The sequence below is a fragment of the Sorex araneus genome, chromosome 1 (assembly GCF_027595985.1).
Source record: "Sorex araneus isolate mSorAra2 chromosome 1, mSorAra2.pri, whole genome shotgun sequence".
Taxonomy (NCBI): Eukaryota; Metazoa; Chordata; class Mammalia; order Eulipotyphla; family Soricidae; genus Sorex; species Sorex araneus.
The window spans coordinates 55,644,399-55,670,611 of record NC_073302.1 but is presented as its reverse complement, the minus strand read 5'-3'; the positions used below and the strand labels follow the sequence as shown (position 1 = coordinate 55,670,611).

General features: G+C 36.2%; 1 protein-coding gene across 5 annotated transcripts in view; it reads left to right on the top strand.

The window, feature by feature from the left end:
• Positions 1-26,213, top strand: part of CNTLN (centlein) — a 277,959-nt gene that overhangs the window by 67,562 nt on the left and 184,184 nt on the right. For all 5 annotated transcript variants that reach the window (XM_055123768.1, XM_004600347.2, XM_055123767.1 and 2 more), the window contains exons 4-6: positions 13,705-13,839; positions 14,438-14,617; positions 25,404-25,537. In XM_055123768.1, coding sequence (XP_054979743.1) covers positions 13,705-13,839; positions 14,438-14,617; positions 25,404-25,537 — 449 coding nt within the window. The remainder of the gene's footprint in view (positions 1-13,704; positions 13,840-14,437; positions 14,618-25,403; positions 25,538-26,213) is intronic.

Below are 26,213 nucleotides of genomic sequence, written 5' to 3'. Positions count from 1 at the left end.
ATCTCGTGCCTATGGTATTTTGGGCTCTGTAGTTTATATATCTATATCTCTATATACATACATGTACCACATATGTATATGTATATATGTATACATTTATAAACCACACCTCCATATCACCAATGTTTTGAGGCTCTTAACCCAATCCCTGTTGTATTCTGTTCACCTCTTCCCACTCCTTCCCTCTCCCAGTTTCTTTGCTTCCCTGTCCTTTCCATTGCATGATAAAAGGTCAAGGGTAATCTGGCTATTTCCTATTTAACTTTGCATTCCCTCCTCCTGTTATTCTTCTGTAAACCACATGTAAGTGAAGTCATGCAATATTTGTTCTCCTGGCTCACTTGACTTAACATGATACTCTTCATTTTTATCCATTTGCAGTGAATTGCATGATTTCATCCTTCCTTGCAGCTACATAGTATTCCATTGTGTATAAATACTGTACTTTCATTAGACTATACTTTCCTTATCTAATAATCTGTTGCTGCCACCTGAATGTTAACCATAATCAAGATACTTTACAAAAAAGGTAAATATATGTGCTTTGCATATTAATTAGGTGAAACAATACTGCCTAATAAATCTAATCTTATGTATGATTTAAAAGTAGCAGATGGGAACCATAGCAGTAGTATAATGGGTAGAGTGCTTGCCTTGCAACTGACTGACCTGGGTTTAATACCTGGCATCCCATATGGTCCCCTGAGTATCGTCAGAAATTCTGAGTGCAGAACCAGGAGTAATCTCTGAGAATCATTGGTTTTGACCCCCAAACAAACAAAAAGGAAGGTGACAAACATCATTTCATTGTTAAAAAAATCTTTGTAAAGCCACCCAAAGAATCTTCTTTTGCAATTCTACTGAATAGAAAAGAACAGCTCTATTTTTTGTTATTTTTTTAAATCGAATCACTGTGAGATCCACAGTTACAAAGCTCTCATAATCAGTTTTCAGTCATACAATGTTCCAACACTCATCGTTTTACCAGTGTACATTTCCTACCATCAATGTATCCAGTATCCCTCCTGCCACATCCCTCACCTCCCCCCCATCCTTCCTCCCACATACACACCTCCTGCCTTTATGCCTCTTACTCTCTCTACTTTTGAGCATTATGGTTTGTAATAAACAGATACTGAGAAGTCATCATATTTGAGAAGCCACCACTTTCAGCACACATCTCTCAATCCCGAGAGATCTCTCTATCATTGCTGTTTCAGCTGCCCTCTCCCTCAGCACTTGAGTTCGGCTTCCAACTGTAGACCAATTTTCCTGGCCCTTGCATCTACTGTTCTTGGGTGTTAGCCTCATACTATGTTATTTTATATTCCACAATGAGTGTAGTCATTTTGTCTGTTCCTCTCCTTCTGTCCAATTTCACTTAATACCACATTCTCCAGGTCCATCCATTTATAAGCAAATTTTATGACTAATTTTTTCAAACAGCTACATAGTATTCCATTGTATAGATGTACCTTAATTTCTTTGACCAGTCATCTGTTTTCCTGCACACACTTTGTTTCCAGATTCTGGCTATTGTGAACAGTGCTGCAATGAACATACAAGTGCAGATGTCATTTCTGCTGGGTCTTTTTGCACCCCTGGAATATATTCACAGAAGTGGTATTGCTAGGTCATATGGAAGCTCAATTTCTAGTTTTTTGAGGAATGTCCATATTGTTTACCAAAAATGCTGGACTAGTGACTTTCCCACCAACAATGAATGAGAGTCACTTTCTCCCCACATCATGTCAGCACTGGTTGGTGAACACTGTTTTTTTTTTTTTTTTGCTTTCTTTTTCTATTTATTTATTTATTTATTTATTTCTCTTTTTGGTATTCATTGGCATTGTTCACTCTATTTTAGGTTATTGATAACATGCTATTTTAAAATGTTGATTAGTTTGTGTGGTTGATTTTGGGGCCACACCTGGTAGATGTTACCTCTGGGTGCTACCTGGTGGTACATGAGGGACAATGGGGTGCTGGTATTAAATCAGGGCTCCCACTTGCAAAATATTTACTCTTGCCCTTTGTGTTTTCTCAAAGCATCATTCACATTTATGAAATTGCTATAGGTCAGGAGTCTGGTCATAGCTTATCTAACTTGTCTTCCCAGGATCTCCCAAGTTTGTAATCAATGTGTACGTTGACTGTGTTTTCTTCTGGAAAACATAATTTTGATTTTGGAAGAATCTGTTTTGTGAACATTGGAATTGTTTGATAGAATCCATGTCCATATTAAGATAAACTGAGATTCAAGTCTGTGTGTGTCTAGATTCTCCAGAGACAAAGAACTGTGTGGGGTGTCGGTGAGAGGGTTAGGGTTGGGGTGGCACAAGGTTGGGTGGAGGAGGAGGGAAAATGGTTGACAAAGGGAGGGGATAGAGGGATAAATATAAGTGTAAAGAAAGTGAGGAAATGAGAGGAGGGAACGAAGTTTGTTAGATAGAGGTAGATTAATTTTAAGGCATTGGCTCATGCATTTGTTAGCTGAGAAGTTTGAAATGTGCATGCCATCCACCATAGAAACGCAGAGAAGAATTTATAGTGCACTGCATTCTGAGGGCAGTTTGGAGGCAGAAATCTTTTATCTTAAGACTTTAATTGATTGGATGATTCCCACTCATTTTGGGAGGGGAAAATCTGCTTTATTCATTTTTCTGATTAAGGTTAGTTCTGGCAGCATCCATACCCAAACTCTGCCGTACTATTATGCCCAGTTCCACAGTTCCTGAACCTTAGCTCATTGCCACACCTTCCAGGTATATTGATCACAGAGTTGACAACTCTGAGGTATTTTTGTAAAGAGGGTGGGAGGATTTCCCCTCACTTCTGGTTAGGCCCAGCAGCCTTCACACCAGAACCCTGCCATATCAGCAGACCCAGCTCGCAGCTCCTGAAGCGTGCAGCTGCCTGACATCTCCTACAAATTCCACACTACTCAGAGCACAGCAGGAGCACCGCAAACCTGATAGGGAAATGCATAAAAGCCCACCAAGCTCAGTGAGTGAAAACAATAATATAGAAGGCTCAGCCAGCACTATCCAGTTCAGTAAATCCTTAAGCAATAACTGCAGTGACAACATTGCGAGGATGTATAATGAGGTCAAAGCAACAATAGCACAAGTAGTTAGCAAAGCCAGCAGTGCAGAAGAAAGTATGAGTACTGAAATTAAAAGACTATAAGCAGAAGTGAGGAGTATGGGAGGTGATATTAAAAACACAATAGAAGCTTTGAACAGTAGATTAACAGCAATTGTGCAAAATATCAAGGTGCTCCACGATGAGATGGAAGAAACTGCTGGAAAACAGAAGGTCAAAAATAGTCTGAAAAGAAAGGAACAGCATACCAGAGAACGGTAGGACAAGTTTAGAAGAACAACATAAGAATCACTGAAAACAGGAAGGCAAATTGGATGAAGAAAAATTTTTAAAGAAATGATAGAGAGGAATTACTTAGACTTTAGGATTGCAGGGACCTAGATCTAAAAGACCCAGAATCCCAGTGAAAATATGCTCAACTAGAAAAATTCAAAGACACATTATATTTAAATTATACAAATTCCAAAGATAGAGACAAAACATTGAAAGCAGCGAGATCAATAAAACCACTTATGTGTAAAAGAAAACTTGTAAGACTCACAGGAGATCTATCAAATGAAACTCTGCACCAGAGAATGATGGGATACTGTAAAAAAAACTCAACAACATGAAAACCTCACCAAAATAGGTGAGGTTTTCATGATCGTCCAGCTAGACGATCATTCAGATTTGAAGGAACAATATAGAACTTCAGGGACAGGAAACAGCTTAGGGAATTTAATAGCCTTGAAATCAACTTTACAAATAGCATTAAAAGGGCTTTAAAAAGTGCAGGATAAACTTCTCAGCACATGGCATTGAATATGGCATTGACTCATGGTCCTTATGGTTGCCCTGTAAAGGAAGGTATGTTTACTCTCTTGTCTGTATCATCAAACACTTAAACAGTACCTATAACAAAATATTCTTTAGTTTAAAACCAGTATTCTCTTGTTTTGATAAAACACTTTACTGTTAAAGGGCAACTTGCTTTAAAAATTTATTTTTTATTTTTTATTTTTGGGTCACACCCAGCAGTGCACAGGGGTTATTCCTGGCTCTGCACTCAGGAATTACTTTTGGTGGTGCTCGGGGGACCATATGGGATGTTGGGAATTGAACCTGGGTCAGCTGCATGCAAGGCAAACGCCCTACCTGCTGTGCTATCACTCCAGCCCTGGCAACTTGCTTTTACTCTTTAAATTTTCTAATTCTCTTCACTCTAACTACATTTTACAGTTGTAGGCTTACATGTAAATTTTACAACTGTAAAATTTTAAAACAGGTAATGTTTTGTAAATTCCAAAATGTATGTGAAGAATTAAAAAAATAGTTTTATAATGACAGCCATGATTATTACCAGAATGAGAACAAAATAAAAGTTAATTAAGTAGGGGCTGGAGATAGTACAGAGGATAGGGCAGTTGCTTTGCACCCTGCTGAATTGGGTTCGGTCTTTGGCATGCCATGTGATCCTATGGGTCCTCCAATCTCCTCGGTACAGAGGTAGGAGTAAACCCTGAGAACTAACAGGTCTGGCCTCCAAACCAAAAACTTGTTAATGAGATATATTTTAGATACCAGAATTGAAAACTTTTATACATTACCGTAGGGATAATACTATATTAAATGATTTTAATTTATTTATATATCTTAAACTCATATAACAATAATCAAAAACGAACTTTCATTGATTTTCTTTTAATAATTCAACTTGCCATCCCTCTAAGTTTTCTTGGCACAAGCACGGTGAAATAAAGCTTTTATGTACTTACTTAGGGACAGGATGGTTGGTGGGAGGGAAGCTGGATACATTGGTGGAAGAAAAGGTCATGCTGATGATGGGATTGGTATTGGAACATTGTATGCCTGAAACAACCATATTATGAATAGCTTTGCAAATCATGGTGTTTTAATAAACAAACTAAAAAGAAAAGCAACAAAGTCTACCAATTGAAATTCTAGTCATATTTAAAAACTTTATTCATAGCTACATCGAACTGGTCCTGTGAACTATGAAAACTGGCACTATGCTCTAGCCAAATTCATACAGGAATATTAACCAAATGAGTAAGAAATACTGATGCTGATGCCTGTAGTGTGAGGTTTTATGTCTACTGGGCTAAGGGTTAGGCTGTATATATTGTTTGCTGTAGCTGCGTGTGTCAGAGGTTAACCTTCACTTTGGTGTCCTTTTTTATTATTGAGATTTTTCTAGAGACTTTTTAATTATCATCTGATATATACAGTTCTTTCTGTTGTATTCCCCTGTTATTATACTGAAGCACTATTGATGTGGTGATGAGATGTCAGAAGAAGGGTAAATGATCTCATTGTTATATGATTACATTTTGACTCCTTAGTGAGCTTGTGCCCCTTGCTGTGGCTTCACAAATATTTTTTTTTCAGTTTTATTTTGTGTTATTGCCCTTACAAAAGACAGGAGCACTAGAATGTTCTGGAGTTGGTAGATACTTCCTTCAGGTTGGTTAAGCTCTGGAAAAGCCCCATTGACTCTTGCCAGTTGAGAGCAGACATTGTTAGAAAAAACTGAATATTTTGGACACTTTAAGTATAGCTTCTTTTTCCCTATAGGAAATAGGAAGAGGCTTTTTATTCTCTCTTCAACGTTACTACATGACAAGGGTCTTGTTCATAGAAGTCATGCAAGTGTGAGAATTCCCCTAATATAAAGGCTGTTCTGGAAATGTTAACTAGCCTACTCTGATCTTCCAGCAATTAATTCATTACAGATTAGGCTTTCCTACCCCAGTACTGAGTCCTAAAGAGCTTATTGCTCCAGTGCATCTGCTCTGATAGATTATGATTCTTTGTTGAATCTCCAGTATTATTAGGCACAGTTATGCCTATATAGCTATGACTGTAGTTCTCTGATGGATCCAAGGAAAACTGCCTGTGTTTTTGTTTTGTTTTGTTTTGTTTTGCTTTTTGGGTCACACCCACATTGTACAGGGTTACTCCTGGTTCTGCACTCAGAAATTGCTCCTGGCGGTACTCAGGGGCCCATATAGGATGCTGGGAATCGAACCTGGGTCAGCCGCGTGCAAGGTAAATGCCCTACCCGCTGTGCTATCACTCCAGCCCGCCTGTGTCCTTCTTGCTTAGTTTTTTCATGCTGTGTTAGTGGTAGAGAGAATTTCCAAATTAGTTACATGCTGAAACAGAAGTTGGAAGTCCATCCACTGTGCTCTTACTATTCCGTTGAGTTATATTAAATAGATATTTCCAAATTTTCCAAGCTTATCACCTATAAAATCCAGTTACATTACTAACAATACTTTCAGTTTGTCTTATTTACCTAAAAAAGTTCTCAGGTAGTTTCACACAAAATAACTTTTTGGCAGGTTGTAGAAAAATGTCAGAATTATAACCTAATTTTATAACTTGTATTTTGTTGACATTAGTTTTATAGTTGCTGTTTAGCTTCTTTCAGTAAGTCTGTGCTTTAGTTTTATCAACTTTAAGGTCTGAAATAAATTTTCTTTCTTGGTTGCAATTAGTTCCTTTTTTATGTTTTCCATTTTTCAGTTGTGGTTTCATTGTTTTTTATTATAACTTTCCAGTGTAGTTTGAAAGCAAATTATATGAATAATACATCAACTATGCTGAAGTATAGCTTTATGGAGTTTTATATCTTATGCTACTGTGACCCCACCCTCAGTTTTTCAGATATACTCTATGCTCTTCTTTTATTTGGGGATTGGATGGTTGGGATCACATCTGGTGGGTGTTCAAGGACAATTCTTGGTGGTGGTCAGGGATCTATAGGTAGTGCCAGGGATTGAACTGGAATCAGCCACATGCAAGGCAAGTACCTTAACCTCTGTTTTATCTCTCTGGCCTCTCTGTTGTTCTCTTCTTACTCTGTAGACTTTTCTTGACCATCATGTGAATTAGCCATTTTATATCTTATCTATAATAAGCTGTTTGCTTCAGATATACTGTCTGTTCTCACTCTTTATATTTTTAACTCCTCTGAATTCATAGTAATTCAATTCAGATCAATAAGAATCCTGTTCTATGCAGAAGAAATTGGTTGAAATAGTCGAATTAAGCTAAGTTTGAAAATGAACTGTAATTCTATATATCTCTGCTTTCATTACTTAAGTAGATCAAGTGTACATTTTTAATAAGATAATATGGTGAACTTCATTAACTACAAATTTTCAAGGTTTTATCATCTTCTCTTGAGAGTGTATCTTTGTCTAATTTATTAATTATTACTTTCAGATTTATCAAGTATTCCAATATGGTAGTTACAGTTAACTAATTTTTTAGTTTATTTTGGGGGGAATATAGGAATTAGACTACATCTTGTTGGCTTTGTGCATATTCCTGCTCTGAGATTGCTCCTGGAAGTTCTCAGGGGACCATATGATTCAAGGGATCTAACCCTCATCACCCACATGCAAAGCTCGTTGAGCATTATCTCCTGTCCTGTTAAGGTTTATAAAAAACTAATAAATTAAGAAGGGCTTGTGGACACAAAATTCATGCAAATTCCAAAATAACTTGTGAAAGAGCTTTTGTTGGTGTCATTTATGTTGTTGATTCCTGTTATGGCTAGCTCACCTTAATGTGCAAGTTCTTCTAACTGAAGCTACATGGTTAATTGCTCTTTCTTTCCTAGAATTTAAATAGTTTCTGAGTTAGAGGAGAATGCTTAAGTTTTGTCAGTTAACTTTGTAAAAGATAGGCCTATGGACATTTTATTAACAGCATAAATGTTCACATGATGGAATTTGGCATTCATTGTCAGTCGCATTCATAAACATTTGCTGATTTGGTTTGCAAGAGAGTATGAATATGTAGACAATTAACATAATGAGGTAGTATGTTGTATGTTTTAAATGCTTAATGTAGGCAATTCAGAAATTTAGAAATGTAGAAACTACTGTCATGGGAGAAGCTTTTATGGAAAAATAAATCTTGAAGGAAGATAAGACTTCGAATAGGAAAATGGTATGAGGTCATACTTATTAACCTATTTTTATACTGTTTGATGTTGTACACAATGATATGCACTAATAAAACAGGAAAAATTAAAATTATAGTTATGGGCCAGTGAAATGCTTCATGAAACAAGGCATTTACTTCACATGAAGGCAAGCCGGGTTCGATATCTGGCAGCCCATATGGTCTCCTGAGCGTGCTAAGATGAATCCCTGATTGCAGAGTGAGTAAGCTCTATGTAACCCCAAAACAAAAACCAAAAATGACATTCCACAGAGTAGGAAAAAATATTTAGCCACACATCTAATAGTTTTAGTATCCAAAATACATAAAGCACTGGTAGAACTTGACAAGAATAAAACAACCAGTCCCATCAAAAATGAATAGAAACTTTTCCGGAGATGATATACAGAACGACCAAAAGGTATTTGAAAAAATTATCTTTATCACTTATCATCAGGGAAATGCAAATCAAAACAACAAGTTATCTCATACCAATGAGATTGGCACATGTCTCAAAGAACAAAAACAATCAGTGTTGGCATGAATGTGGGGAAAAGGACCCTCATTTACTGCTGGTAGGAATGTTAAATTATCCAGCCTTTGGGAAAGACAATATGGAAATTTCTCGGAAAACTAGGAATTTAACTTTCATATGACCTAGCAATTCTGCTTCTGAGTGTATTCCCCTAGGGCTCAAAAACTCCTCAGAAAGATATTTGAATTACTATGTTCATTTTGGCACTGTTCACAGTAGCTCAAATCTGGAAATTGCTTTAATGTCCAAGAACAGATGACTGGATAAAGACACGGTGGTATATGTACCCAATACAATACTACTAGTTTATAAGAAAAGATGAAATAATGCAATTTTCTGCTTTATGAGTAGATCTGGATAGTATCATGCTGACTAAAGTTAGTCAGAGGGATGGGGACAGATGCAGAATGACCTCTCATGTGTGGGATAAAAAGAAGCAAAGTCGGGGGGGTTTAAGCAATGCCCAAAGGCAACCAAAACTGATAATGGTCTTCAGTAGGAAGCTTAACCTGCAGGGATGGAAGGTAGGCTAGGAAGGAAGGGTGCAGTTGGAGGAGGGGGGGCGGAGGGGGAAGGGGGTGCTGGTGAAACTAGAATTGAGATGGAGGAAAGTGGAAACTTGGGGAGGGTGTGGTGCTCAATTGTGTTATGCATGAAACCCTATCATTAACTGTATTGCAAACCAAGATGCCTAGAGTAATTGTTTAAGTCTGTGTTAAAGTTTTCTTGTTGTTTCTTGTTGCTTGATTGCTCCTCTGGTATCTGGTACTTGGAGAAAGCAGGATATGTAACAAATCAGCTGGCTTCCTTAGGATGAAAACATCAGGGACTCAGCTTTTCATTGTTTGTCTTTTTCTTGTTGTTGTTGCTGTTGGTGGTGGTGGTGGTGGTGATGGTGTGTGTAAGAGTGTGTGTGTGTGTGTGTGTGTGTGTCTGTGTGTGTGTGTCTGTGTCTGTGTCTGTGTCTCTTGTTTGTCTAATCTCTGAGTCAGTTTCTCTAAGCAGAGAAGTCTTTCAGTGTTGATGTTGTGCTCTTATTTCTATGGTCTTGATTCTCCTCCAGCAGGATCAGATTTTTGAGCTGTAATGGTGGTTGTTGTGCACCATGAACTCTTCACCAGTCATTCCTCTCCCCTATGATTCACTATCATATATGAATCTATGAGGGATTCATGTATCTCTCTGGAAAGCCAGGATATAAACTGATAAAGTATTTTTTTCTGTTACATGTACTTTATTTCTAACTGTACGTTAGTGGCATTTATTGATACTGTTTTGCCATTTCATGTGAGTTGCTGTTATACTTTTTAAAAATGCTTGTAGTCTGGGGCAGGATCTATAATCCAGCAGTTAGGGTGCTTGCCTTGCATGTGGCCAACCTGAGTTCGATCCACAGTATTCTGTATGGTCCCCTGAGCCTATGAAGATTTATCCATGAGTGCGGAGCCAGGAGTGAGTCCTGAGCACAGCTGGGTATGGCCCAAAAAACACAATAGTGCTGATAGTGGTGACTAAATTGATTTAATAATCCATTACTATATTGCACACTCCAGTTTGAAATATAGTGGTTGCAGAAGTTCTTTCTCATCTGTATTAGGAGACATACTTGAGGGTTCATAGAATTGTTGTTGGTATATCTCTTTCTTCTAAATGAGAAGTGTTAAAATATGCATTGACAAGAAATGGATGACAGTACTATATATATTTATGTTATGTAGTAATACTATAAAATATGGTGATTGATTTGCAGTTACAAATTAGCATAGATGATGAATAATGAATATTGTTTTGCAAAAATAGCAAGTTATAGATTAATGTGTAGTATGATTTAATTTACTTGAGATTAAAAATAAGCTAAATTGTATAATATGTTAATTAGAGTTGTTTGTAATTTTTAAATACAGATGAATGCAAGATAAGGGAAAAAATACCTTGAGGTCTTAGGAGTTCTGAGGGGATATATATGAGACTTCTAACAATAATGGTAGGAACTGAGAATATAGCTTAAAGTGCAGTGATTCATGTCACCTCAGGGTCTCCCAGTACCAGTACTTGTGGCTCCCAGTACCACTATCAATGGAGAGCTACATCAGCAGCACAAATATTGAATCAGCTGCTTTGCACAATTAGTCAAGTTATTAACAGCTACCCATTGGAGTGACTCTGGACTTCCTGAGCACTGCTTAGGAGGCTGTCCATCAGTTACACAATGACACAAAAATAGGACCCAAAAGAGATAGTATAGAGACTTAGACTCTTGCCTTACAAAAAAAAAATGATGCTGGTTCAATCCCTGTCACTGCATTTAGTTCCCTGAGAATAGTACTGGGTGTCCTGAACATCACATATTGTGGCCCCCACATCAAACCAAACCATAAGAAAAAACAACCCTCCAAAAGTAATGGTAAAATTTTTATTTTTTTTGCTGGATAGTGTGGGCACAATACTATTCTTTTAATTGATTTTTTTGTGACACTATCACATATTTTTGTATGTATTTGCACTTAAAATATTTTTAAAATATTTTTAAATGAGCAATTAACATTATAGTGTCAAGCAATCAGAATAAAGAAAATGCCCTCAGCTTATTCTTCAAATTCACTCCATTTTTTATTCTGTTTATGAATCTTAGCTCAGCCTCAAGTGTAATTTACCCTCAAGGTTTTTTTGGGGAGAGTTTGAGATGAAATAAATATGAAAACAAAATAAATTGATATGTAAGATATGAGAAGCATCAGAGATAGAGCAGAGATAGAATAAAAGGGAATTTTCCTGAGGATATTTCTTAATAAGAAAACGTTATGTCCGTGCCGAGAAGCATTACAGCGGGTAGGGCCTTGCCTCGCATGAAGTGACCCTCATTCAATCTCTTGCATCACATATGGACCCTTGAGTCCACTAGCGAAGATCACTGAGCACAGAGCTAGGAGTAAGTTCTGAGCATAGCTGGGTGTGGCCAAAAAGGAAAAAAAGACAAAACCCAGAGAAGAAAACATTATGTTTATATTTGCTTAATAATAAAACCTGTTAATATATTTTTGTCTGTTTTTTTTTTTTCTTTTTGGGTCACACCTGGCGATGCACAGGGGTTATCCTGGCTCTGCACTCAGGAATTACCCCTGGCCGTGCTCAGGGGACCATATGGGATTCTGGGATTTGAACCCGGGTCAGCCGCGTGCAAGGCAAACGCCCTACCCGCTGTGCTATCTCTCCAGCCCCCCTTTTTTTTTTAATTGAATCACCATGTGGAAAATTTCAATGCTTTCAGGCTTAAGTCTCAGTTATACAATGCTGAAACAACCATCCCTTCACCAGTGCACATATTCCACCACCAAAAAAATCCCAGTATACCTCCCATCCTTACCCCTCCCCCCCGGCCTGTGTAACTGATAAATTTCACTTTACTTTCTCTTGACTTCGGTTACATTCAGTATTTCAACAAAAAACTCACTATTATTCTTAGGAGTTTCCCACTAGAGTCAGACCTGCTGTGAAGAGATAAGAGGTCGCGCGGCTGCTATTGCAGCCTTGTGGTTTTGGATTTCTTTATTTTAGCAACTAAGCCCAGAAAAATTTCTTCCAGAAATTGGATCATTGCAAGCTTGTATCTCTCAGTGTTCCTCTTAATATGGCGGTCGCCACGACCTTTCCCATCTCCCGCCCCTGGCAAGGAAAAGGCGAGAGAGAAAAACCTTTCCCTTCTTGGGCAGGCATGGGGCCGAGGCTTAGTTCTCAGTCCAGAGACATTTTGCAAAGAGCTGCCGGTACCAAAAGTAGTTTAGCTGGCCTCTGGAATCATGCTCGTGCAGTCTCAGTGAAGCCGCACATGTGCGGCCCCCAGGATCACATCTTGGCCTTTTTCCTTTCTTTTACTCAATAGGCAGATGTGGTTTGATCAAAGGGTGCTGGTGATAGAGGCTTTAAATATGCTTATAAAGCCAGATGATGGATGATTAATAAATTGAATTGCAGGAGTGCATGGGTTCCTACAAATTAAGAAAAGAGTATCAGCATATTATTTTAGGTGTTATTTTACAATAACAATAACAAATTTTTTATTGTTTCACAATAACAATTTTACAATATGAGTAGATAACCCAAGTCAAAACTTTGAATAGGAAGTTGAGAAATTGCTGATTAGTATCAGGAGAAAATCAGATCTGAGTTATGCATTGGGTAGTCATTGGTGAGAGATGAGACACAAGTAAAAATAATGGGTGAATTTTTGAGAAAAAAGGTATAAAGATATGAGTCAAAAGCTAAAAATCTAGTCACAGATATATCTTCCTTGGATATCATTTAGATATTTCTGGCAAGCAAAAGTTTAGTTATAAATTACAGAAGGTTTAATATTCTGAAATTTTTCTATATTGCAAGATATTTTTATTGACAAACATGGTTTTCATTCTTTAATATTATTTATGAACAAACTGGTAGTTAACTCTTGAAAAAGAGGTTTTTCAAATGGTACTCAAGTGAAGGCAAGTAATTCTTATTTTATCTATGTTGACATTTTCTTTAATTAGAATGTTATATAAAAATTTTCTATTCCTGCCATTATATTTCTAAGTGTAAAAGTTTGCATCCTGAATGTAGCCTAATACTTGATATGTAATTGTTTATGTATGTTCTGTGTTTACATGGAAGTCCATGGGAATATCAAAGGAAATGGAATTTTGAGAATAGGTCTGATAATAGAAGAAAGTTGATACTTATCAATCAAAATGTAAAAGTATGTGTTTTGGAGGCCTCCCAAGGCAGTGCTCAGGGAGTCTGGGGGCCACTTCCAACAATTGCTAGTCGTAGCAATGCAATTTTACTTGTTACCAGAAGTATTCTAGAGGATACTTAGGTCTTGTGAATGCCAAATATATGCCACAGTTCTTTGGGTTATCCTCCCAGTCCTGAATTGTAAAATAAAATTTAGGGGATTGGGATGTAGCTCAATAGTAGAATTCTTGCCTTGTTGTGTATGTGAGGCCCCACGTTTAATTTCTGGCACCACAAAACAGAACAGAAGCCCTAAAACCAAAATGTAATACTTTTTAAATAAAATATTTTTGTCATGGAAATATCAGTTCGCCAATAATTTAAGTATTTTTTTGCAGAGTGAATCTGGATTGAAACAGGACATAAATGACCTCCTAAAACGAAAGATTACAGTAGATGAAGAAAATGCTTTCTTAAGAAACGAACTCATTGACTTGCAGAAAAAAATTATAGATAAAAGTCAAGAAGTTAAGGTATGTTGACTTGTATGTAATTTTACAGTACCGTTGTCTTTGAAGTCCTGCTTTAAGCTCTTTCAGTCTTTGTCGTACAGAGTGACAAGCTCGGAGGAAAAATTGCCTTAGGCCCTGCTGTACTGTTCAGTTTTCTCTTATGCAGAAACTCTAAGAAATATGCTTTCAAGCTAACACCCCAAGCTTTATAACTTTCAGATAAATAGTTAATGATGGAAATGGAGCTAAGAAAGTAGGAGTGTGAATATGTGGCTTCTTGTAATTAGATTCTGATGGGACCAGCATTATTAATTGATAAAACCCAGGTCTGGGAGGATATGTCTTGTGGGTCTCAAAAATAGCTGGGGACAGCATCAAAGGCAGCTTGATCAATTAATGGGCTCTTTGCAAATGTGTACTCATCAAAGCTGTCATCCAGCGAAAAAATATAACCCTTCCACCTGCATGAAAAGAGGCCAATAAAAGTATACAGGTGACCTTGGCCATCAAATATAGAAAAAGCTGCTGTGGGGGTAAAACTGCACCATTTGTATTTGCTGATTAGTTATCACCTTTTTTTCCTGTTTTGTTTATCGGCCCTGGTGGTACTGTTCTACAGGACACTAAGGAGTGTGTGCAGAATAAGGAAGAGCATAGCAGACTGGTTATAAAAAATCTGGAGGAGGAAAATGAGAAATTAAATACCCGCTGCACTGACCTGCTAAATGAACTGGAGAAACTGAGGAAGCAGGAAGCACATTGGAGAAATGAAAAATGTAGCATTGATGCAAGAATAAAGGTATGAAATAGGAATGGAATTCACTGTTATTTTATATCTAACTTCTTGTAGGAGGTTTATTACATTTTATTTTCTTTATGTAGCAAGTTATATATTCAGATCTACTAGTGGGGACTTGCATTAATTTATGTGCCTTCGCTTAAGACCCATAGCTTTTTAAAAATTGATGTTGAAAAGCAGGAAACTGACTTCAAATAGCTATCTAAAATGTAATCATTAAAAAATAAAGACTACTGCATTTTGAAATAAAATGTTTGAAAAATTATATTTAGAATCATGAGCTTTGACTTTCTAAAGTTAGGATTTAAATTGATAATGTAAGTTATATATTTTAGAATATGCTTAAATTTTTTTTAATTTAAAAATTGTAACTATAATTCATTGTAGTATAATTTTATATTACATTTTCCATGTCCGTTGATAAGATATTTAAGAGAAAGGCACAAAAATTTTAAAAATACTCTGTTCATAGATGGTGTTTTCTCTAAGCGGGCCTTATTTGTAGTAAAATTTTATTTTCATAGAAGACGGAAAGTTCAATTAGTATAGTATTCTTGTGTTATTTTGATCATATTTTCAAAGTAATACTTTGGGAGATGGGGCAAGGATTTCTGTTTGTCTCCAGAAAGTTTGGTTCAGTTTTTTCTTCATTAAATTGCAAGTTTCTCTTTTGCCATAGATTGTGAGAGAAGACCAGAAATTTTAATAATAGCAGTGTGAAATTTCTGTTGTATGTGTAAACATAAAATGAATATATAGGTTAAGTACTTACATATAAATTAAGGTTTTAAAATACAATAAGCATGGGTAATTTTGGGCACTTTCACAAGTTTGTGGCGTCTATGTATATTTAAATTTTGAGTCTGTGGGGAAGAGATAGTCTCACTGAGTACATGAATTATTTGCAGTTTTTGAGGAAATACATTTTGAGGAAAACATTGCGATATGTTTGTGTACAATCAGGGATTGATTAAACCATTGAAATAATTGAATTTTGGTATATTTACTTTTCTAATTGTGTATCAGTTTCTCCTAATACCAAACCCTCAAACATTCTAATGTGATAGGTGTGATAGTCCTTTTGTTACTTTTCAGATTCTCATTTGTCTATTTTAATAGACATTCTATCATTTTGATTTTTAGAACTGTGACTTTTTTCTGCTTGGGTATTTTGTTTACTAATATTTGTAAGTATTATAGATAGTAGTACTTTGTTTAGCCTTCTGTTCTATGAATCCTGAATAGGGTGAATTAGAAGTTTCTGAATTTTTATAAGTTTTAATTGTTGTCTTCTTTTCCATTTGTGTTTATAGGAGTTTTCTTTTGTATTTTTTTATGTATGCTGTGCACATTGCCAATAAAATCATGTGTGATGACCAAAGGAATCACTCACTCCTGGCATCTTTATTTTTTATTAGTTTTTGTATTTTGACTTGAGTTAATGATCTTTGTAAGATCATTAACTGTGCCATTGTATTAAACTGTGCCATTTTATTAAACCTAATTCAAGTTATTAAAATTATTGTTTTCCTAAGTAATGAGGCTGAAATTTAAATAGATTTAAATTTCATTGTGCCATTTTATTAAACCTAATTCAAGTTATTAAAAATTGTTAGTTTCCTAAGCAATGAGGCTGAAATTTAAATAGAAAATTTCTTATCTTTATTTTTTTATCTACCAACTTTGAAAGAAACCTTAATATCAGTGACCCAATATTTTTGTTTGTTTTGTTTTGCTTGTTCATTAAGTTTTTAAATCATTTTTCATACATAGATGAAATTATTTATAAATACCCTTTTTGACTTATTTCATTTTGATTAATTCCTTTAAACTATCCATTTTGTTGCCGATGACAAAACTTCTCTTTTTTTTGACTGGATAATATTCCATTGTTTAAATTTACAACATTTTAAAAATCTAATCCCTTATCAACAGGTGATTCGTTTTAGTCATTGTAAATAATGCTTCAATAAACATTGTAATGTTATAACTTTAATGCGAATGTTTTTTATATTTGGTTAGATATGCAAAAATGAAATTGTTCAGTCGTATGATAGCTCTATCTTTAGATTGTTATCTGTAGCACAATTGTGTTTTCCAAAATGGTTGTACCAATGTACATTCTCACCAGCAATAATGAAAGTTCATTTTTTTTCACACTAACTCTAAAATTTCTTATTGCTGCCTATGATAGAAGCTGTTTACAGGATTGATGTAGTAGCCTATTGTGATATTAATTTACTTTTCCTTGAAGACGGGCAATTGTGAACATTTATTTACATGTACATTGACCATCTATATCCTTCAATTGGGCTGGATTGATAGCACAGCGGTAAGGCGTTCGCCTTTCACGTGGCCGGCCCGTGTTCAATTCCTCTGCCCTTCTCGGAGAGCCCGGCAAGCTACCGAGAGTATTGTGCCCACACGGCAGAGCCTGGCAAGCTACCCGTGGCGTATTGGATATGCCAAAAATAGTAACAATAAATCTCACAATGAGAGATGTTATTGGTGCCCGCTCGAACAAATTGATGAGAAACGGGATGACAGTGACAGTGATCCTTCAATTGGAGAAGTGTCTATTTAAATGATTAATCTATTGATTGAATTGTTTGAATCTTTTTAAAAAAATTTGAGGTCTTTTTAAATATATATTGTGGATATTAACTCCATATCAGGTACATTATGTACAGGTACCTTTTGTTCAGAATTTTTATTCTGGTCATATTCCTTGCTGTTAAAAAACTTTTCAATTTATTTATTCATTTTTTTAATATATTTTTTTGTTTGGGGGCCGGATCTGATTGTGCATAAGAATTACTCCTCCTGATTCTGTGCATAGGGATTACACCAGTTGGTGCTCAGGGGCTCATACGCAGTGCTAGAGATTGAGTCCAGATTGTGACTGTAAGGCAAGTGCCTTATGTGTTATGCTAGCTCTCTGACCTTTATTTTAATACAGATCCTATTATTTATCTTTACTTTCATTTCCCTTGATGTTAGGTATGAGCTTTACCTCTCTCATGCCACAAAAATCTCTAATATTAAGTTATGGAACGTTTCACCTATGTTAACTCATTTTTTTTAATGTAAGAGTACTGCTATTTATTCAGCCATTGATTAAGCTGATTGAATTGGGCATGAACTCCACATTACTTTTTTTAAAAAAAATTATTTTTAATCACTGTGAGATACAGTTACAAAGCTTTTCTGTTTGAGTTTCAGCTATACAAAGGTTGATCACCCAACCCTCCACCAGTGCACATCTTCTAACACCAAGAACCCCACTATCCCCCCCATCCCACCCCTCCCCCTGCCTCTATGGCAGACAATCTCCCCCATACTGTCTTTTGTATTGCTTGTTATGAATAGCATAAGATTTCGTGCTGCTGCGAGAGTGGCTATGTAGTCCTGGAATTCTAAAATTTTAGATAATTGGAGTTTGGAGAAATCTCTGCAACGAGTAGCTTGGTTCGGAGATTCTTTTGTGTGTCTCTGGATCATGGCTGTTAAGGAGCTTAAGTAGCAGCCAGAGGCAGTTTGTGACCTGTGACCTCCAGGGTCCCATGGAGACTGGGGACAGGGGAAGAGGGTTGATGAGAAGGACTGTCCCATCCCCTATCTCTTGAGGCCTGAAATTTGCCATCACTGAACCTAAGTACCTGCACTTCTCATTGGGTTCTGGAAGTTGGTGGCTGCCGGGGTTTTTAGGGGGCAGGTGGAGGGTTGACACCTGCCACTGTCTGAGGCACCTCGGTGAAGTCGGCCTGGCTTAAAGTTTGGAGGCATCTCTGCAGAGAGCCGCTCAGTTCAGAGATTCTTTTGTGTGTCTCTGGATCATGACCCATGTTCCCAACTTTTCCAGGGAAATAAAGTATTGGCATACGCCCTGCAGGGTGTGCCCGCTCGCCTGTTTGCCCACAGTGCTGGCCCTAACTGAGGCTTTTGATCTCTTTCAAGATTTATGGTCTCTGAAATAAGGCCAGTAGATGAGCTTGTTTAGCTGAGCCCGAGGTGGTTTGTGGGTGTGGCTCCCACATACCTAACTTTTGGCCATTTAATTTCTTGGTAAACTTGGCCCCAAGTTGTTGTTGTCTAGCCAAAGGCACAGTGGCAATTTTGGGTTATCAGGAAGTCTGAAGGCACCGTCAGGCTGCTGAAGCACTTGCCCTGCAGGAATATCTCATATGTTTTTAATGATCTTTATTCTATCTTATGGGCTGGAGCAATAGCACAGCAGTAGGGCTTTCACTTGGCCAACCCGTGTTTGATTCCTCCGCCCCTCTCAGAGAGTCCGGCAAGCTACCGAGAATATCTTGCCTGAGCGGCAGAGCCTGGCAAGCTACCCGTGGTGTATTGGATATGCCAAAAACAGTAACAAAAAGTCTCACAATGAGAGACGTTACTGATGCCCGCTCGAACAAATCGATGAGCAATGGGATGACAGCGATGACATTGATGACAGTGACAGTGACAGTGATTCTATCTTGAGTTTATTTTAGGAGTTGAAATAAAAGAGGAGGGCATCTTCATTCTTTTGCAGATGACTGTTCAGATTTCAAAACAAAATTTGTTGCAGAAACTCTTTTTTCCCCCCTTCAATAAACTAAAATAAACTTCAATAAACAAAATGGGCCTCCTCCACTTCACACCCCCCCCCACACACACTACTTCCCCGCTCCCCAACCTCGCCTCTAACTCGCCTGCCTTTCTAGGTTGCTAGAATGGTCCAGAGAGAGTGATGGTACCTACCCTCAGGTACAATGTGAGATATTTTCAGTTTGTTTGCACTAATTTGTTTACCTAAAATAGAACAAAATGTTGAGAACCTCTGTTTTTAGGTCCTTAGTCAAAATTAATATTGATAAATGTGGGTTTATCTCTGACCTTTCAATTGTGCCCTATTTATTTCCTGTACCTTTTTATTTCAAACCATTTAGTTTGATTTACTGTCACTTTTGTGTGGTATGAAGTCAAGGAATGGTATACCTACACCTCCCCTCCTTTTTTCTCCTATCCCTTTGGATTGCCATAAGTATTTTGGGTATTTTGTTAATCATATAAAGTTTAGCAATTTTTTTTATTTCCTTTCACTTATTATAGAGAGTTTGATTGGATGTTGCTATTGGTACAATGGTTTTTTTGTGGGGGCCACACTCAGTGGTGTTCAGGGATAATCCTGGTGTCATGCTGTGAATTGAAGTGGGCTCGGTGGTATGCCTTAACCCTTGTACTATCCCTCCAGTACCACTTTTATATATTTTGGCATATTAATTTCCCTTCCATATATATGGGATATCTTTCCATCGCTTTATGTCTTTGTTACTGGTTTTACCAGTATTTTTTAGTGATAGTAATATAGGGATTTTGCCTCCTTTGTTGAGCTCATTCCAAAGTATTTTATTATTTTGGATATAATTATAAATGTTATTACTTTCTTAATTTATTCACATTATTACACTAGAGAATTTAATAGTTTTTGTATGTTGACTTTGCATCCATCCATTTTGTTGCACTCATTTTAAATATCATTTTAATGGAGTATTTTTAATATATCATATCATCTATAAATACGCTGTTTCATTCTTTTATATAGAATTTTCCTCTGATCCTACAGATAAAACAGTTCCTTTAACTTATGAATGTATCTTCAGACCTCTTTCACCTTGTGTTAATAGTTAAGTTTTGCAGTTAGGGTATTTATGTACTCCAAATTTTCTTTGCTACGTTTCCTCTTCTGATTGTTTCATTTACATTGGAAGTTTTGAATAAACTTTAATATTTCATATAAATATATTAAAGCTAAAATTATTTTGCTAAAGATTGCATTGAATCACAGACCCATTTTGAGAATATATCATCTTAATATTATATTTTCTGGTCCACCCACTTAGGATATCCTATAATTTATTAATTTGTGTCACTTGAAATTTAAAATATTTTATAGATTTAGTGTATAACTTTGCAATTTTACCAAGTAAATAAATTGATTTTACTTTTGATATGCAATTTTAAGAATTCTTTTAAATTTTTCTCTTTAAGTTTTACCTTTTTGGGGAATCCCATATTCTTTCAAGAACCCATCTTTTTCTTCTCTCACATTTCTCTAAGTAAATTTCTTTAAATAAGATCACTGTCATCCCATTGCTCATTGATTTGTTTGAGCGGGCACCAGTAACATCTTTCATTGAGAGACTTATTGTTACTGTTTTTGGCATATCCAATACGCACAGGTAGCTTGCCAGGCTCTGCCGTGAGGGCTCCATACTCTCAGTAGCTTGCCGGGCTCTCCAAGAGGGACAGAGGAGTCGAACACGGGTCGGCTGAGTGAAAGGCGAAAGCCCAACCGCTGTGCTATTGCTCCAGCTCTTAAATAAGATGTTTTAAAAGTAAAGTAAAACATCTTATTTAAGAGCTGGAGCAATAGCAGCTCCAGCTGCTATTTTTTTTCTTTTAAAGTTTCTGTTTCCTGTGTTCCTTATTCTCTTACTTCTCTTCTGATCTTCCTGTTATGCTTATGCCTGTATACCTGTATACTTAGTAGTGTTCTATAATGCTCTTTGACTATTAATGTTTCTTATTCTCTGTCATACATTAAATTTTTTGAGGTGGAGTTTGTGAATACACTATTCACAAACAGTGTAGGAGTTGCAGGAGTCCCTCCTGCCAGAACGTAGTAAACCTAGCCATTCAGATCATGTGAGTACCCTTTAGTGCTGGGTATTACCTGGGATGCCCTGGAAATGCTCAGATTCCCCCAATGTCATATTCAGTGGTACTCAAGTAGGCCTCCAGGGCTGCATCCAGAAATTCTTGGGGCATTATTTGTTGCTGGGTATTTGTTGCTGGGAATCAAAAGAGGATCAACTACATACAATCATATGTCTTAAGCCCTACTATCTTTCTGTTCTCTGCTATTTCTGTTATTTTTATCAATTCATATTCTTGGTGAGTCTTTTTATCAATAGGGACTACACCTAGAAGTGCGTGGGAGTAGTACTAGGGATCTCCCTGGTGGTGCTCTGGTAGGGAATTAAATTCAGGACCTCAGGATCTGAGCCTTCATAGTGAGATTGTTTTCAAATTTGTTTTTTGTGTTTTGTGAACACCTGAACTTCTACAGAATGCATCAAAATAACTTATAGAATTTCCTATTATTTGAGACCCTTCATTTTACCTTTAAAAATAATAAAGATACTCTAATGCACAGCTCTATCTTTAATGATTTAAATGTATTTGTAACAATATTTTTGATGCTTATGAAGTCAGATGTTTCAACACTCTTCTGGGAAATTTCTGTTCCCTGCTTCTTTTCTTTGTGAATAGCATTTTCCTGACTTTGGATTTTTTTTTTTTTGGTATCTTGTGATTTTTTGTTTGTTTGGTAATGGACTCACAAGATAATACACTGATTTTTACTATCCCACCCAGAGGGCTTATTGACATTTTCTGGTTAGTTTGTTTATTGGTTTAGCTGGACCTTATAGTTATGTCAGTTTCTTCTGCACTATATAGCCTCTGACGTGATTTTTCAGATTGCACAAATTTGGACAAGTGCACTCTTGTCCTGTGATCAAAATGATTTTAGCAAGGATTCCACTGTTTTTCTCTGCATCTTTTTGTTAATATGTAAGTCACTGTTGGTGTCGTATTATCAATTGCCCCTAAAAATTTCATGGAGATATATATAAATACGTTTTAAATTACATTTTTATATGTATATACATATGTATTTATATTTAAAAATTATATTTTGGGGGTAGGGCGATTACCTTGCACGCTGCCAACCTGGGTTTGATTCTTAGCATTCCATATGGTTCCCTGAGCACCTCCAGGAGTAATTCCTGAGTGCATGAGCCAGGAGTTACCCCTGTGCATCGCTGGGTGTGACCCAAAAAAAGCAAAAAAATAATAATAATAAAAATTATATTTTGGTATTTAGACCTAATGATATCTGGATTTCTTTGTAGGGTTTGTTTCCTTAAAGAAATGGGTTGGTTTTTTTTTGTTGGTTATGTGTAACAAAATTTAGTCTATACTTTTTCAGTAGAATTAATAATATACATGTTGCTGTCTAACCAATTGCTAGAATTTTCATCTTCCAACGATGAATCCAGGAGCAGGAGAGATAAGTAAGTGGGCTGGAGCATAGCTTTTATGAGGTTTAGAAGTTTGGGTCCCATACTTAGTGGTGCTCAGGGCTTAAAGTCTGGCTTTGTGCTCAGGAATCACTCCTAGTGGTGCTGGTGGGGACAGTATTCAGTGCCAATACTGATACTTGCTTGGCTGCATGCAGGGCAGCTATCCTAACCCTGTGTTATCTTGCTTGAAACTCACTTTTTTTTTGCGTGCAAGAAGCCTGATGCTGACAATATGGTCTTTTGAACATTACCAGGAATGACCCCTGAGTATAGAGTTGGAAATAGCCCAGGAAACCACCACATATGGCCCCTCAAAAGCCAAAGAAAGTTAATCTCTATTCACTTAACAGTTGCTTTTCTTTCCCATCTTCTCCCCTATACTCTGGCATCCACCTTTCCATTATCTATTAGTGAGTTTGACTATTCTGAATACCTCATATAAATGGTATCTAACAGAATTAGTTTTGTATCTTGCTTTTCTGGCTTCAGATAATTTTCTCAAGGTTGTTTCATTGGTTTTACATGTGTCAGAAATACCTTTTTTTGTGATTAAAAAAGTAGAAGTCTTATAATCTGAACTATTTAAATATGCAGTTCAGTAGTGTTTCATATATCTGAATTGCTGTGAAAGTTCTCCAGAAGTTTTTTGTCTTAAAGAACTCCAACTATGTACTCACTAATAGCAACTTTCTATTGCTGCCTTCCAATTGCTGCCCTTGGTTATCACCATTTATTTTTTTATGGCAGTTGTCCTATAGTACTGATTTCTTTCTTTTAGTAGAATACCCTAAAGGTTTATCTATGATGTATGTGACAGGATTTTTCATTTTCAAGCTGCAGTTTGTCTCACTTCATGTGCCTACCACTTTTTGTTAATTTATTCACCTTATATTATGGTTGCTCCCACCTCTTGGCTATTATAACTGGCATGCCTATGAACATGGGTATGGGAATATCTCATCAAGAATTTTCTTTTCATTTTATAGAATATTTTACCCAAATGGGATTGCTAAATTCCATGGCAGTTCATTGTTTTTCTCTTGGGAAGAACTTCCATACTGTTTTTTTTTTATAGAGGTTATGTAATTTTATTTCCCCACTATTGTTTCATCTATTCCTCATCTTAATAAACCGTTGTTATTTTCACTCTTTCACTTTCTCTTTATCCCTCACCTTCCCTCTCTTTTCTCATCTATTGCCATTTATCATTCCATGTACCTGTTACCACGTATCTAACATTGCCCTTTTTGTAATAAATGAGAATTCAAGAAATACTCCCAGAGCTCTTTTGCTAAAAGCCAGCTACTCTTGAGGTAACAATGTTTTATATTATTTGCTATCTTTCAGCAATGCATTTTCACATCTGTTCAAAAGTAAATTGTCATATCATATCCACCATGAAAATCCAGATACACCTTTCTCCTTTTTGCATGCTCTGCCTGCTGCCAGACTGCTGTCTATAATACCAGTCAAACTTGCTGTCTGTAGTCTAAAGTTAGCTTTGAATTGGTTTCATCTGTTACCTTTATTTCCTTAAATTCTAAATATGAATGAAATCATCTGATATTTACCTTTCTCTTTTGGACTTAATTTGCTTAACAGAACAATTTTCATCTCCTTTCATGTGGGAAAGACAAGAGGAAAGACAATAAATATTTTTATATTTAAGAGATCACTCCTTTATTTTTTAAAGATTTGTTTGAGATTCTGGATCATATGCACATATGTGTGCATATATTCTTTCAAATTAAATGCTTTTGGTGTTTGGGGGATAGATGCCAAGAAGTGGTATCACTGAGTCATGTGGTAGTTATATTCTTATTTTTGATATATCTTTGTGTCAACAAAAATCTAACCACCCCAGTCATAAATACGGCAAGTAGATGAACTGACACTTCCCCAAAGAACACATATGAATGGCTGGTTGGTATTTTAAAAAGTGCTCATTGTTACTTCCAATTAGGGAGGTTCAGTCAAGGCAGAAATGAGATATCATCTCACCAGTAAGAATGCCAGATATCAAAAAGTCTCGAAATACCCAACTTGGCAGGGATGTAGTGATAAAGGAACCCTCATTCACTTTTCGGGGGAATGCCCTCTGCTTTAGCCCTCTATGGAAAGCAATATGGATGTTTCTCAAAAAAGTTAAGAATAGGGAAATGTGGTACTCTTGTGGCAGGTGTGGTGTTAGAATGATGTATGAATGAAACCATTATAATGTTGTAAATTATAGTATTTCAAGAAAGACTAAAAAACAAAACCCTGCTGTTTATTTTGATTTATATTTAAGTAATAAAATTTAATTAATTCATTCAATTAATAGCTTTTATTGTAAGGAAACTTATGTAAACTAATTTTAGTAACTTCATTTGTACTAAATTTCTAAAATATCTATACATTTAAGGTTACTTGCTCTTGAGTCTTAGGAAACAATTATACCTTTTCAGTTTCTGACAAAACTTCTCTGTTACTGGCATAACAGTTATTGTGTCTACTAAAACCAATTTTAATTAAGTGAAAACTAAAGATAAAATATCAAACTTAATTTTTCATGTTTAGTGTGTAGTTTAATTTATTAAATATAAGTTTAATATATAACAGACATATGTGATACCATTTTGATCATGGTATAACTACTTTAATTTTAGACATTTGAAGATAATTTAACTGAAGCAAGGGAAGAACTTGAAGTATCACAGAGTAAATATAATGCCCTGACATTGCAATTGAATAGTAAACAGAATGAACTTAACCAGAAGGATATGGATATTACCCTGGTCAGGTAAGTATATTCAGTTTTTAATTAAACATAAAGATTATATTAGCTACTTAGAATGATAACATTATGTTCACTATTAGCATCCTACTAGGACAGCTGTGTCTTCTGTGTGTGCATATGTTGGAACACTGAACATTTTTAAAATTACATATATTGTGTGCTGCAAAACCATTAAGAGGGACTGGAGAAATAGTACATGGATTAAGGCACCTGTCTTGCACAGAGGTGACCCCCCAGCACCTTAATCTATGTACTATTTCTCTGTCATCTCTTAATGGTTTTGTTTTACATGTTTCTGTATGATCTTTGATAAAAAATTTTACTTTATTTTTATCTTTTACTTATATATTCTTAAATTAAAAACTTTACTAAGGCTAACATCGGCTTACAAGACTGTCTTTATGTAGTGTACTCTGTCTTACCTTTTCATACTATATTAAGTACCTCACATCTGTTGCCAAGATTTCTACATCACAGCTTACTATACTCTCCTGGATCACTTGTATCACTTGTCTTCCTGTTGATTTTCGATTTGCTTGAGCAGGCACCAGTAACGTCTCCATTTGTCCCTGTTTCGTGCTAGTGTAGCCCAATGATATCTGCTTGCTCTAGGAACAGGAGCTGCCTCCCTGTCATATATAGTCGTTCTGATACTCAAATATGTTTCTTTTCATTTTGT